Raw genomic sequence first — 13308 nt, forward strand, 5'->3', positions numbered from 1 at the left:
AAGGAGATGTCATAGGGCACTATGCATAAAAATAGTTTAAGTTAAAGACACATTTTGATTTATTGATTTAAAGAATACATCTGACCGAGTACAAAATAAACAACTGAACCAATCCTAACATGCGACGTAGAAAATAAACGGAGAGGATATATTGAATATATTCAGATAGAAAAAATAAACACGGCCACTACCAAAAGGGCACTACACAGTATCTTGATTATTATTAAACGTATAGGGACATACGAGGTATCATAGAGCACTATAGATAAAAATAGATTTACTTTAAGACAAATTTTGATTTATTGACTTAAAGAAGGCCTCTGGCTAAATACAAAATAAACAACTGCTCGAATTCTAACTTGCGACATAGTAAATGAAAGAAGAGGATATAACGAATATATTCAGATACAAAAAACAAACATGGCGACTATCACATACACATATTAACAGTATCTTCATTATTATTGAACGTATAGCAACATACGAGATATTATAGGGCACCATAAATAAAAATAGATTTACTATAAGACAAATTTTGATTTATTGATTTAAAAAAGGCTTCCGACTGCATACAAAATAAACAACTAATCGAATCCTTCACACAGTATCTTCATTACTAATGAATGTATAGCGACATACTAGATATCATCTTCTTCTTCGTAGCCTTCTGTCGTCCATGTTTGGACATAGGCCTCTCCCAACTCCTTCCATCGGTCTCTATCCTGAGCATGAGCAACATATTTCCAATTTGTTCCGGCTATTCTTTTAATGTCATCAACCAATCTCATCTGTGGTCTTCCTCTTGGTCGTTTACTTAAGGTCGTAAGGTCTCCAATGTTGTATTGTAGTATTCCAACGTTGGTCTTTTTGTCTAGCAGTGTGGCCCGCGAAGCTCCATTTAAGTTTGGCAATTTTTGTTGCTATGTCCTCGACTTTTGTTTTGGATGTTACCCAGTCGTTCCTCTTTTTATCTGACAGTCGTATACCTAACATTGCCCTTTCCATTGTTCTTTCTGTTGTGGCTAGTTTATTCATGTTTGCCTTGGTTAGGGTCCAGGTTTGACATCCATATGTCATGATAGGAAGGATGCATTGGTTGAACACTAGATATCATAGGGAACTATATATGAAGATTAGCCCTCAGAAGCCTAAAATCATGAAATTTACCAGAAGGAAAAATTCACGATGGAGTGCGTCTTCTTAGACTAAATGGTAAATAAATCCTAAATGGTAAAATAAAATATTTTGAGATAATATTAAACTCAAGGCTGACTCGTAATCAGCAGTTAAAACAAATAAACAAAACAGTGGTAACTACGTTAATGATGGAAAGACCAACAATTACGTATGCATCAGTGATATGGCGCAGAAAGATGTTCATAAATAATTATAAGGGGGAAGGTGAGAATGGGATATTATCACCATTTTTGTCGAAAAATTGAATATGGCGAAGATATTGAGCAAAAATGGTTCTCCATTTTCATTTTCAAATTTAAGATGGATAGATTCAGTCGCGATTTTAAATTTACACTTCTATTTACACTTTTAAGGTTAGGCTTTTTTCGTCTAACTCAAATGGACTGTATTTAAATATATTAAATTAAATGAAATAGGTACATGTATTTTGTTTTTCAGGAATTTGCGCAGAACGCAATGAATGAGTTACTTGGATGGTACGGATACGACAATCCCCGAGATGACTTGAAGATACAAAAAAACTGCAGAACATCACATTCCGGAAGTAGTAGTTCGGGAATATCCCCAAAACCATCAGGTAAATTACATTGTAGATTTTTTTATCTAAACTGATTAATTTAGGTTACAAAATATTTTCCTTAACTAAAAACTTTTTACTTGCTGATTTTTACTGAGTGTTGCTGTTGAAAATTATACCTACTTTGTTACGTCGTATAGCCATGTAGTTTTTTGGGTTATTATTTTAATTTTTGCTTAAAATATTCTCAACATGTTTAAGATTATCCGAACATTCATTTGTAGGCTAATTTTTTTTATTGATTTCATAATTTTTAATGTTTTTCATCTTTTTCGTCTTCTGGAACCGTAAGCTATGCTGCATGTGTTTATGTTGGTCAGAAGATGCACAGATATTCTTCTTTCTCTTTTTTCTATTTTACCTTATCATAGTGCCCAACTCCCCCTTACTTTTCTGACTGACTGCCAGGATATGCAGTCCCTCTCTTGTTAGTCAACAGCTTCGGGTAGACGAACTGAGAAGACAATAAGGACACTCCCTTGTCCCTGGTATAAGAAATTGTCCCAAAAGACCAATTAGTCGATAATCGGCCAACCGCATGGAGATAACGAATAACGATAATAGGAGGCAACGGAAAAATTATATTAATAATAAATAATTAATATTAAAGATCTATAAGGATATGCCGAGAACAATCGTCATGCCAAGCAATAGCCACGAAATATCAGTTACTGATCATGGATACGGAACCCAAGATCTGGCAGAGGAAGATCATAGGGCTTCCCCGGTGGCCAACAAGAGAAATCCTGATAAAAATTCACTTAAGTTAAATAATCATAAAAGAATTAAAATATGCACGCGGATTATTAAAACATTATACGAAGCAGGAAAGCTGAGAAACATCTTACTTGAAATGGACAGACTCGATATCTCTATATAAGGAGTCTGCGAAACAAGGTGGCCAAACAATGGATAGGTAGTACAATTCTCACAACTATATCAGATATAATACTCTGGAACAAACGATGAGTCACATCAAAACGGCGTAGCGATCATACTAAAAAAATAGCTTGCAAAGCCTGTAAGAAAATTTGCCTCATTATCAGATCGAGTAATGCTAATTTAATTAGTTGCATTCCCAGTAGATATAAATATAATACAAGTATACGCACTAACTGCAGTCAAAGGAAATACTGTGATTGAAACATTTTATCAACTTTTATCAGAAGCCTTAGCTATGACAAAAAAACACGAACTTACTCTTATTATGGGGAACTTTAATGCAAAAGTGGGATCCGAAATCTCTCTCAATATTACTAGACAGTTCGGTCTAGGACAACGAAATGAAAGAGGAGAACGGTTGGGGCAGTTCTGCCAAGAGGAAAAATTTTTAATTATGAATACATGTATAACAGCCTATGAACGATTTAAAAATTGCATAAAATCGGTCAAGACTTATCCAGATACCGATATTCAATCAGACCATATTCTAGTGAGCTCAACAATTATAGGTAGGCTAAAGATAATCTGTAAAAATCAGAAGACCTTCAAAATATGATGCAGTCACTACACTGTCTGGCATTCCTTTTCTTGGAAATAGTTATAAATATTGATTCTAACCAGTTGTTTGGTAATTTACCGCTGCTGTATATCTTGTTAAAGAAGGAGGTGATAATCGAAACACTCTCGTCATCTAATAGTTATAACAATTCTAGAGATAGTTCGTCAGGACCAGAAGCCTTTGTTTTGGTTGGGGAATGGCCTTCTGAACTTAGATTAGATTCGGTGGGCCAGTATCTCGGTTAAATGTTATTTTTTGGTAGATTCTTCTTCTTCTTTTTGTAGTTCCTTCTCCTATCGGAGGTTGGCTATCATCACAGCTATCCGTACCTTATTGGAGGCTGCTCTAAAAAGATCTACTGAGCTGCAACTATACCACTCTCTTAGGTTTCTCAGCCAGGAAATTCTTTGTCTTCCTATGGATCTTTTACCCTTGATTTTATTTTGCATTATGAGCCTTAATATCTCGTATTTCGCACCTCTGGTAATGTGGCCTAAACATTCCAGCTTTCTTGTTTTGATGTGCTTTATGACCTCGCAATCCTTTTGTAGCCGTCTTAACACTTCTGCATTTGTAACTCGTTGGGTCCATGGTATCTTCGGACCAGGTTCGGATCTGGTTCTTCGGACATCTTTAAATAATTCTACTAAGTAATTTTCCCATTCGGTACAGCGCTCTTTAATATAACTTAAAATTTTACCACCATAGTTTTATAATATATTTTGCCTGTAAATTCTGCTTTTGCTTGTTAACTCTTTTAGTTTTTAATTCAAATGGAAGCTGTCATGTCGTTGCTCCAGTTTCTCAATTTCTAAATAGAATTCTTGTGGCCATCGGTCTTTTAAAACTTTAATTCTTTTTTTTTTGCGGATTTTTAAAAAGTAGTGTGTCTTTAAACGTTGACCAACATTTCTCTACAGTCATACATCAGGTATAAAACTGAGAAGCGTTTGTTATGGAGAAGAAATATCACTAACTTTGTAAGTCGAAAATACCTTGTAGTTTCGTAGAGTTTTGTCAGCAGCCGTTGATGGTTAATTAATTGTGCCATAGGTAGCAATGAGGTATATAAACAATATCTCTGTTATTTTTTTCCGTTCAAAACAATCTTCAATGTGCTGGGTGAGGTTAAGGGTTAGGCTACAGAAAGACTTTCCGAGTGTGAACTCTGCTTGTTCTGTAATAATTTTAGTCTCCACAAATTCAGCGGCCCGGTTCAATATCATTCTTTCGAAAAGGTCTAAAATTTTTTTTATCTGCTGCATCCTGCCATCCGTGTGGTTTTAAGAGAGCCACCACTCTAGCTTTCTACCAGCTTTTGGGGATTTGTAGAATCAACAACTCAATATTAGTACAAACCACTCTACGTTATTGTTCCAAAGTTCTTTATTTTGTTCTGTTGGTATTTCGTCCACGCTAGCCGCTTTAATATCTTTCATTTGGTGGATTGTGTCTCCCATCTCCTCCAGACAAAAGTAGGTACCTAGAACATTCCTTTCTTCGTCGATACTTTGTTGAAGTCTCACCTTGTTCTTTCTTTATCTCGACCTACCGTTCGTCAGGAGATGGTGGGTTTTCTAATTAGGTATGTCTTCTGTCAGGTTGGGTAGTCAGGGTAGTGGGATTGTCAAAATTCTGAATTAACTTCCAAGCGCATCTACTGTTTTGTTTCATGTCCAGACTAGTCACCAGCTTGCATTACCTGTTCAGTCTGTTGGAGGATACGCCATCACATGTAGCACGCCGCCATCCCCAGCCTTTATTGTTACTTCCTAAGTAGAGTCATCCTCATATAGCTTCTCATATATTTTATATATTCATTATTGATCCTTGCTATGTATTTAGTTCGGCAACCTCTAGGAATATACTTTAGTGTTTTACTGTATGTGCAAGCTTATCATATAACTCAGGGCATGGTTTCAGGTTGCAAACTTCTTGATCCCAGGCTTCAGAGATTTTTCCATTTTGTTTTTTTGAAATCGAACCTTCTCTTTCTCAGACAGAAAAATCCTCAGAAGAATCTTTGGACCTTATTACCGCCTAAATACTAACCAATAACGAATGAGAACAAATGCCGAGGTCAAACAGATGTAAAGGGCTAGCGATGTAGTCCAAGAGATTAAATCCCAACGTCTAAGATAGACTCGCCATATCCACAGACTCCCTAATAACACCAAGTTAATCTAAGAGGAAGTCCAGACAGAAAGAAGGCCCTTAGGATGTCCACGAATGCGATGAAAAGACAACATATGGTTAGATTTAAGAAGAATGCGGCTACCTACTAACCCAACTATTATGCACAATCGTTCGACATGGAAGCGAAAGCGAGTTGTGCAATCAGCCAAGACCTACCACGGTTTGTAGTGCTACGAGAAGAAGAAGAACCTTCTTTTAAAAGGTGCAGTTTAGAATCTGATTACCGTGTTGGAAAAGCAAGTTATAAGTTATTGGTCTATGTTGTGTTTTTGCGGGGGATGTCTAACGATTTTCGTCGCCCGATCTACAATGCTGTTTTGCTGACAAATACATTGTTTAGGTTGTAATCTCTGCGCCATCTTCCGCTATTAAAAGACGCTATTTTGGATTATTAATAAGTTACAGATTTATGCTTTCCACTCATTTTTCTAGTTCTTCGCCATTGGAGTCCGTCTCGTTATAACACGCAACGAGGCAGTTAAAGTCACCTAGTACAAATTTTCTTGGCTGTGAGTAATAGTTATTTGGTTATTCGAAGGAAAAATCAGCGTTTGGCAGTTTGTAGATGAACGTTACTCTACAGGAGTTAAATTCCACTGTGAGAATGTAGATGTAATCTCGGTTTGATAAATATGTAGAAGTTACATCGATATCTGGCCTAACAAAGACTACGCTACCATACCGATTGTGTGGTCTCTCAAATATAAGTTTCATACCCCCAATCCTTGGTCTGGGGCATGTTGTACCTCGGTGAGTATCTTAAACAAGCAAGACATCGACACCATGGTCAAATTAGACAACCGAGCTTCTTTATCTGCCGATAAGCCTCTAATAATAATTAAAGTAGTCATGAAGGATGGCTTTGATAAAGACCATTTTGACTGAGTTTGCATCTGTATTGGTGCAACGGTATTATAAGGATTAGCTGACGGGATGCCCAATTGTTTTTCCTAGTGAAACACAATCTACGTGGAGGCTCTTTTCATGCCCCTCCATTTTTGCATTACATTTGAGAATTTTTAGTTTTTTAAAACCATGAATGTATACATGTGGGTGATATGGCCTTTTACTTCGATTTTTCTTAATCTTTTCTTCGTATTATTTATCATTTTTATCATGTTCTACATCATCTGATTATTTTTTTTCTGATCCTGTGCTTTTAGGGCATAAGACCCCTTTAACTTTCCTGAACTTTATAGGGACACAAAGTTTCTAATTATTGTTTTTTATTACACCTTGTGTCCTTTTCTGCAATTCTTCCCGTTACGATGCAAACTTCATAACGTCGAAAGCTTATCCGTAAAAATTTGAAATACTGTTCATACGCGGATAGAAATTCAAAGAGGAACCAGGCAGGAGTGAGTACTATCACCACACTTGTTTAATGTATACTCGCCACTAATATTTCAGGAAGCATTGGAAGCATTATGAGAGAGAATTGGAGAGAACATCATGACATAATATTTGCAGACGATATTGCAATTATTGCAGAACATATAAAAGATCCACAAGTCCTTTTGAAAAGAATTAATACTCAAAGTAAAAACATGAAACTGATAATGAATATAAATAAAACCTAATATATGGTGATCTAAAAACCCCTATCAACAATGTACAATTGACACTGAAAGGTAAACACAGCAGCAAAGAGGATCGACAAGTATAAAATTTAGACTTGTCTATCCTCTTTGCTTTGGTTTTTAATACCTAGAAGTAATCATAAACTTCCAATTAGGCTCAAACGATGAGATAAAAGTCAGAATAGAAATAGACTGGAAAGAATTTGTAAAATAAAACTCAATGTTCACAAATAAGAAATTAAGTTTGGCCATTAGATTCTCTGTTTGTACAAAGCTATGTTTAGTCGCAGCTGCTATATGTGGTAAAAACTTGGACAATGAAATCTCAATCCATAATTAATAGAAAAACAGAAGCATACGAAATGTGGCTCTACAGACGTATTCTTAAAATTCTTTGGATGGCTAAAATAGAGATAGGTAACTTCTGAAGGTGGGCTAGTGGTCTAGTGATGCGCAACGTATAACGTCTCCTATTTAAATGGCAACCTCACGTGCTCGTATGATGATCTAGATCATGGTCATCTGGTGCATCCTGATAGATAACAAACTAGGCTCTAACACCCGAGTGTTTGCCGGGATAAGCAATTCACCATTTACTGGTTAACAGCTTCGGGCGGATGAGCTCGTAAGCGGAAGGACACTCTGTTGTCCTGAGATTGAGAAATTGGTCTCGAAGGCGGAAGAACCAAGAAAGTGGTTAACGGCATCAGAATGCAGAAGGAAACGAGAAACCACTGCATTAAAGGTCCCTGATGACATCTCTAGTAAAGCTATCATGGAATATGGAAGCAAAGATTCGGCAAGGAAGGTGATCCACCTCTAGATTACAGGGCCTCCCAGGTTGTAACCCAGGGAAAACCCTGTGACAGAACTGGAAAAGTGTCTCTACAAACTTCAGAGTCGATTATCAAAGTATGTACCTGGATTGTGAAGACAATGTATCAGGCTGGAAAAGTTCATAATACCATTCAAGAAATGACCAGACTCGGAGTAGGTATAATCGGCATAGACGAAATGAGGTGGCCAAATAGTGGTACCTACTTGTATTGTTGATAATCATATGGTATACCACTCGGGAAATGATGACGGCCAAATTAAATGTTTTACAAGTGTATGCCCCAACCAGCGGTAAACCAAAAGAAGAGGCAGAGGAATTCTATGAGTTGTCGATAAATTCACTTAAACTTATTAAAAAAGAAGATATAACGGGTGACAGTATGGGTGACTTAAATGCGAAAATTGGTAAAGGAAAAAGGGGTGAATTTATTGGTGATTTTTATATAGGGAAAAAAATTAAAGGAGAGAAAAATTAAAACTATTTCCTGTTATTGGTAAATTTAGGTTTAGCTTTAAAAAGGTTACAAAAAAGAATAGTAATAAAAAAATGATATGAGAAGACTAAAAGATAAGAAAACAAAAGAGATAGTCGCACGGATTCTTTCAGAAAAGCTAAGTAACATGGAGCAAAGCTATGATCCAGAAGAGTCACTCCAGAATATATGTGAAACCTTTAACAAGATCAGAGAAGAACATCTAATAGACAATAAAGAGAAGTGGAAAAGTTGGATAAATGACAAATTCTGCAACTCATGGAAGAAAGAAGAAAATTAAAGAATAACAAAAGAATGTACAAAAATATTCAGAGACAAATAAGAACCGAAATGCGAAAGGCCAAAGACAATTGGTTAAAAACACAGTTGGTTAAAAATCTAACACAGCTAGCAAACTGCAAGATCCACAAGGGAACATCATCACAGATAAAAATCAAGCAATATGTATATGGACCAAATACATACAAGAACTCTTTGATGATAATAGGTCCAAACAACCTCCGTCCTACATATGGAATGACCACTTGTAGGACCACATGTAGGATAGAGATCGCAAAATCTGCATTTCAAAGATAGCTAAGCTATTCAAATGCCATGATTTATCAGTACCCATAAAAATCTGGTTACTACGATGTTATATCTTTCCTATACGGTTGTACGGAGTTGAGTCGTGGACTCTCACAGACGCTATCTGCAAGAAAATTGAGGCTTTTGAAATGTGGGTTTATCGTCGAATCCTGAACCGGAAAATATGGGTTCCTGTAATTAATTCTGGAAAAGTAGCAGGAAAACGTGGACCAGGAAGGCGAAGGATTTCCTGGCTGAAAAATCTACATACGTGGTTCAGCACAACCACACCACAAATCTTTTCAGAGCAGCAGTTTGCAAAATACAGATTGCTATAATTGTCGCCAACATCCGAAACCGATAGACACTACAAGAGGAAGAACTTCTATAGATAGTTAACATAAGAAAAACATCACACCTGGAGCACATACTTCGAAATGATAAATACTCTCTCCTACAAGTAACCATGCAAGAAAGAATAGATGGAAGAAAAGGCGTGGAAAGAAAAAGGAAATAATGGAAGAAAAGGCTTAGTAATATCAAAGATTGTATGAACCTCAGTGTATAACAGATATTTCACGTTGCAAAAGATAGGGAAGCGTTTAAAGAAGTGATCGCCAACCTTAGTTAAAAGACGGAACGAGAAGAAGAATTTCTACGCATTTTTGATCTGTAATAATTTTTAAAATATTATGTTTAACCTTTTAATCCCTAGTATATATATAAAGACAAAACTTCTTTCTCTTTTATAAGACATTTTAGTCTTAAAATCGAATGATTAATTCCCCACAAATATATCTAAAATTACTGGAAAAGGTAAACATTCTTTACGTTAGTAGTATTTGATCTGAAAAAAATGTACTGGTGTAGTCCCTCTTTTAGACACCCTAGTTTCAGTTTGTTACGTCTGTTTTTCTAGGAAAAACAACTAGTGATTATTTTCTATTTTCACGTTATTGTAGGAAAATGCAAGTCATATACCCGTTAAGCATTTATCAGTGCCCTTAACTTCGTGGTTATTTGATTAATGATGACAGCGAAATGAAATTTTATAGTTCCTAGAACAATTTCGTTAGTAATTTTATATATAGAGAATGTTGTTTATAGGTTGGTAAGTAAATTATCAACATAATAAACGCACTATAAGAATGCTTTATTTGTTAACTGGGGTAATGTAAACAAAGTTTATTATTATTTACCATATTGTTATGATAACCAAAATTTACTTTACTGAAATTTTGCTTATCTATTGTGCTTATCACAGAAAAGTTAACCTTACCTAATCTAAATTTTATAAATGAATCTCTCGGAGTTATAGACCAGAGAAATTAGCAAATAAAAGCCTTTTTGATACAGTTATCTATCAACTGCTTTCCATAAATTTGGTGGTAACAATATAAAATAAACAAAGTATGCAAAACATTACATCTTATTTTTTGCTTATAAACAATATATAGACAATGTAGGATCGCTATTTCATTTTAAATACAAAAGATGAAGACAGCAAATTATATGGAAAAGTGACACAATTTTACTGAAAAAGCATAGAAAATCCTTTAAAATGAGTGTTTGTGAAGTTATTTTTGTTAATTTGTTGTTTAGTTATTGTAAAAATAGTTGCAAAAGTAGTTTTTTTTAATTATTAATAACATTTCTAAAAATACACAAAAAAACTATTATTTCGCATGATACTAGGGACATTACCACATGTAGGTATTGAGCTATAAAGATTTCAAGAAGTTTCACGTAACAGTTATTGCAAAATTGACGTTGTTTATCCCAGAAAGCTTTTATCTACAACGTTATTATCATTATCATGGTATCTACACTCGTAGCGGAGTGATTGCCGCCCTCTTAGGGCTCTTCCGATTCATTTGTTGCGGGGAATCAACATTAACATTTTGGTTTTACAACTGGTTGTCTGATTCGGCGTACAATATTTCTCTATTCTTTCCTGTTTTCGCTTATGGTTTTGAAATCTTTAATTTCCATCTTATTAAGGTCCGCAATTATCTGGTTCTCCCATCTCGTCTTCGGTCTTTCTCGTGATCTGCCTGATACTGGTTTCCATTTAGTGATTTTCTTGATAACTGCTTCTGGATTTCTCCTTTCTAGATGTCCCATGCATCTAAGTCTCTGTGCCCTGATAAATCTGACGATGTCTTCTCCTTCCACAAGTTATCTTACTTTATGGTCCATTAGTTTTCTAAATTCATTATTACCTAAGTTTAGTGAGCCTGCTATTCTTCTAATGATTTTTCTCTCTAAGATCCTCAATCTTTCTTCATATTTCTGTGTCAGGCACATTATACTACAGCACCATATGTGATTACTGGTCTAATTGCTGCTCTGTAAATTTTCAATTTAGTATTCTGAGTAAGCTTCTTATCTTTGAGGAAGTTGTTGTATTTCCAGTAAGTTTTGTTTCCTGACAGAATTCTTTCATCAATTATTATGCTTCTTTCATTAGTTCCATTAACGGGGACTCCAAGATATTTAGAGTGTTCTACCTTTTCAACCTCATACTCCCAAATACCTTGTCACATTAACTGTACTTTTTCTTGAACATATTAGGTATTTTGTTTTACTTTGATTTTAATGTCAAACCGATCTTGCATGCTTCCTTGCGCAACTTTGCAAATTCTTCCTTTAAACTGTTTGGGTTTCTACTAATCAGTGCTATGTCGTCAGCGTACGCCACAAGTTGCGACGTCGATGTTATAATAATTGTACCGTTCATTTCAGTAGCTCTAATTGTTTCTTCTATAGCGACGTTAAATAGTGACGTTGAAAGAGAGTCGCCTTGTCGTACTCCAAATGCTATTTATATATTCTTGGAGATGCAATAAATCTGTTATTATTGCTGCAGTCGATCCCTCCATTGTCATTTTCGTAAGCTTTATCAGTTTCATTGCGATATTTAGGTGTTTTATGTCTTCTATTAGGTCAGGTCTTATTAGACTGTCAAATGCTTGCTTAAAATCTATGAAAAGCATGTGTAAGTCGATATCATGTTCGTAACACTTCTTAATTTGACTGTGTGATTATGTGTATTGCGTCTATTGTTGACCTTTCCTCTCTAAATCCCTTCTGGTACTCTCCTATTTTAGTTTAAATGTATTTTGAGAGTCTTTGTCTGATTAATGATGTCAATATTTTGTAGTAGCTGTTTAACAATGTTATTCCTCTATAGTTGTTACATTGTGTGATGTCCCCTTTATTTAACATAGGATATGTCCACCCTGTTTTTCATTCTTTGGGCATTCTTTCTTTTACCCAAATCTGTATTATTAGGTCGTATATTTGTCGTTGCAGTTCTTCTCCGCCTTGTTTTATTAGCTCGTTTGGGATTTCATGGTTTCGTTTCAGCAGGACTGGCCTGCTGTTTTCATTTGCTTTAGATTTCTTATCATAATCATCATCATCTTTGGCTCTACAACCCTGTGTGGGTCTTGGCCTGTTCAATAATTAGTCTCCGTTCCCCCCTACCTTTCGCCCTGGCTTTCAAATTTCTGACCCCTAGATTCCTCAAGTCATCTTCGACTTAAGTTTTAAATCTAGATATTGGCCTGCCTCTCTTCCTGGTCCCTACTGGCTCTTGATATAATATCTGTCTTTGGGGGTCTTCAGTGTCCATTCTTTCAAGGTGTTCTAGCCACCTTAGTCTATTAATTTTAATAGACCGGACGATGTTGCATTTTCATAGCATTGATACAACACAAAATTGTAGCGCCTGCACCGTATCCCGCTTTCTTGTACTCCTCCGTGTATGTGCCTAAGTATTCTTCTTTCAAAGCGGCCTAACAGTTCTTCGTCGCTTTTTACCATAGTGCATGTCTCTGACGCGTATCTCAGGACATGTTTAAAAAGAGTTTCATATATTAATATCTTGGTTTTTCTGCTAATTATATGTGATGTTAAGAGCTGCTTTAGTTCAAAGTAAGCTCTGTTCGCCAGGTATATTCTTCTCTTAATTTTTACGCTTACTAGGTTGCTCTTATTTAGTTGTGTTCCAAGATATATAAACTCCGAGACCCGTTCGAATGTGTATGCTTCAGTTACCAGATCTTGTGGTGCCGCTATTGGTGTGCTGTTCGTTACCTTCATGCATTTTGTTTTGGATACGTTACCTGCAGTCCCATTGTCTTCTCGGCTTTTTCTAATGTTTCAAAAGCCTGTATCAGGTCTCTTTTTGTCCGTGTTACTATGTCAATGTCATCTGCGTAGGCCAATATCTGTACACTTCTATTGATGATCGTACCTCTGGTTGTTATGCCCGATTTCTCTATGGCTCTTTCTAGCGCGATGTTAAACAATAGACACGATAGACTAGTATGTGTTTGAAAAGACCTTGACACT

At 35.8% G+C, this 13308-nt stretch overlaps 1 protein-coding gene across 2 annotated transcripts in view; it reads left to right on the forward strand.

Moving 5' to 3' along the window:
- LOC140443772 (uncharacterized) overlaps nucleotides 1-13308 on the forward strand; it is a 126075-nt gene that overhangs the window by 63749 nt on the left and 49018 nt on the right. For both annotated transcript variants that reach the window (XR_011951262.1, XM_072535205.1), the window contains exon 2: nucleotides 1636-1774. Coding sequence is in view for 1 of the 2 variants with exons in the window: in XM_072535205.1 (XP_072391306.1) it covers nucleotides 1636-1774 (139 nt within the window). In the remaining variant the exon portion in view is untranslated. The remainder of the gene's footprint in view (nucleotides 1-1635; nucleotides 1775-13308) is intronic.

Source organism: Diabrotica undecimpunctata, chromosome 6, assembly GCF_040954645.1.
Source record: "Diabrotica undecimpunctata isolate CICGRU chromosome 6, icDiaUnde3, whole genome shotgun sequence".
Lineage (NCBI taxonomy): Eukaryota > Metazoa > Arthropoda > Insecta > Coleoptera > Chrysomelidae > Diabrotica > Diabrotica undecimpunctata.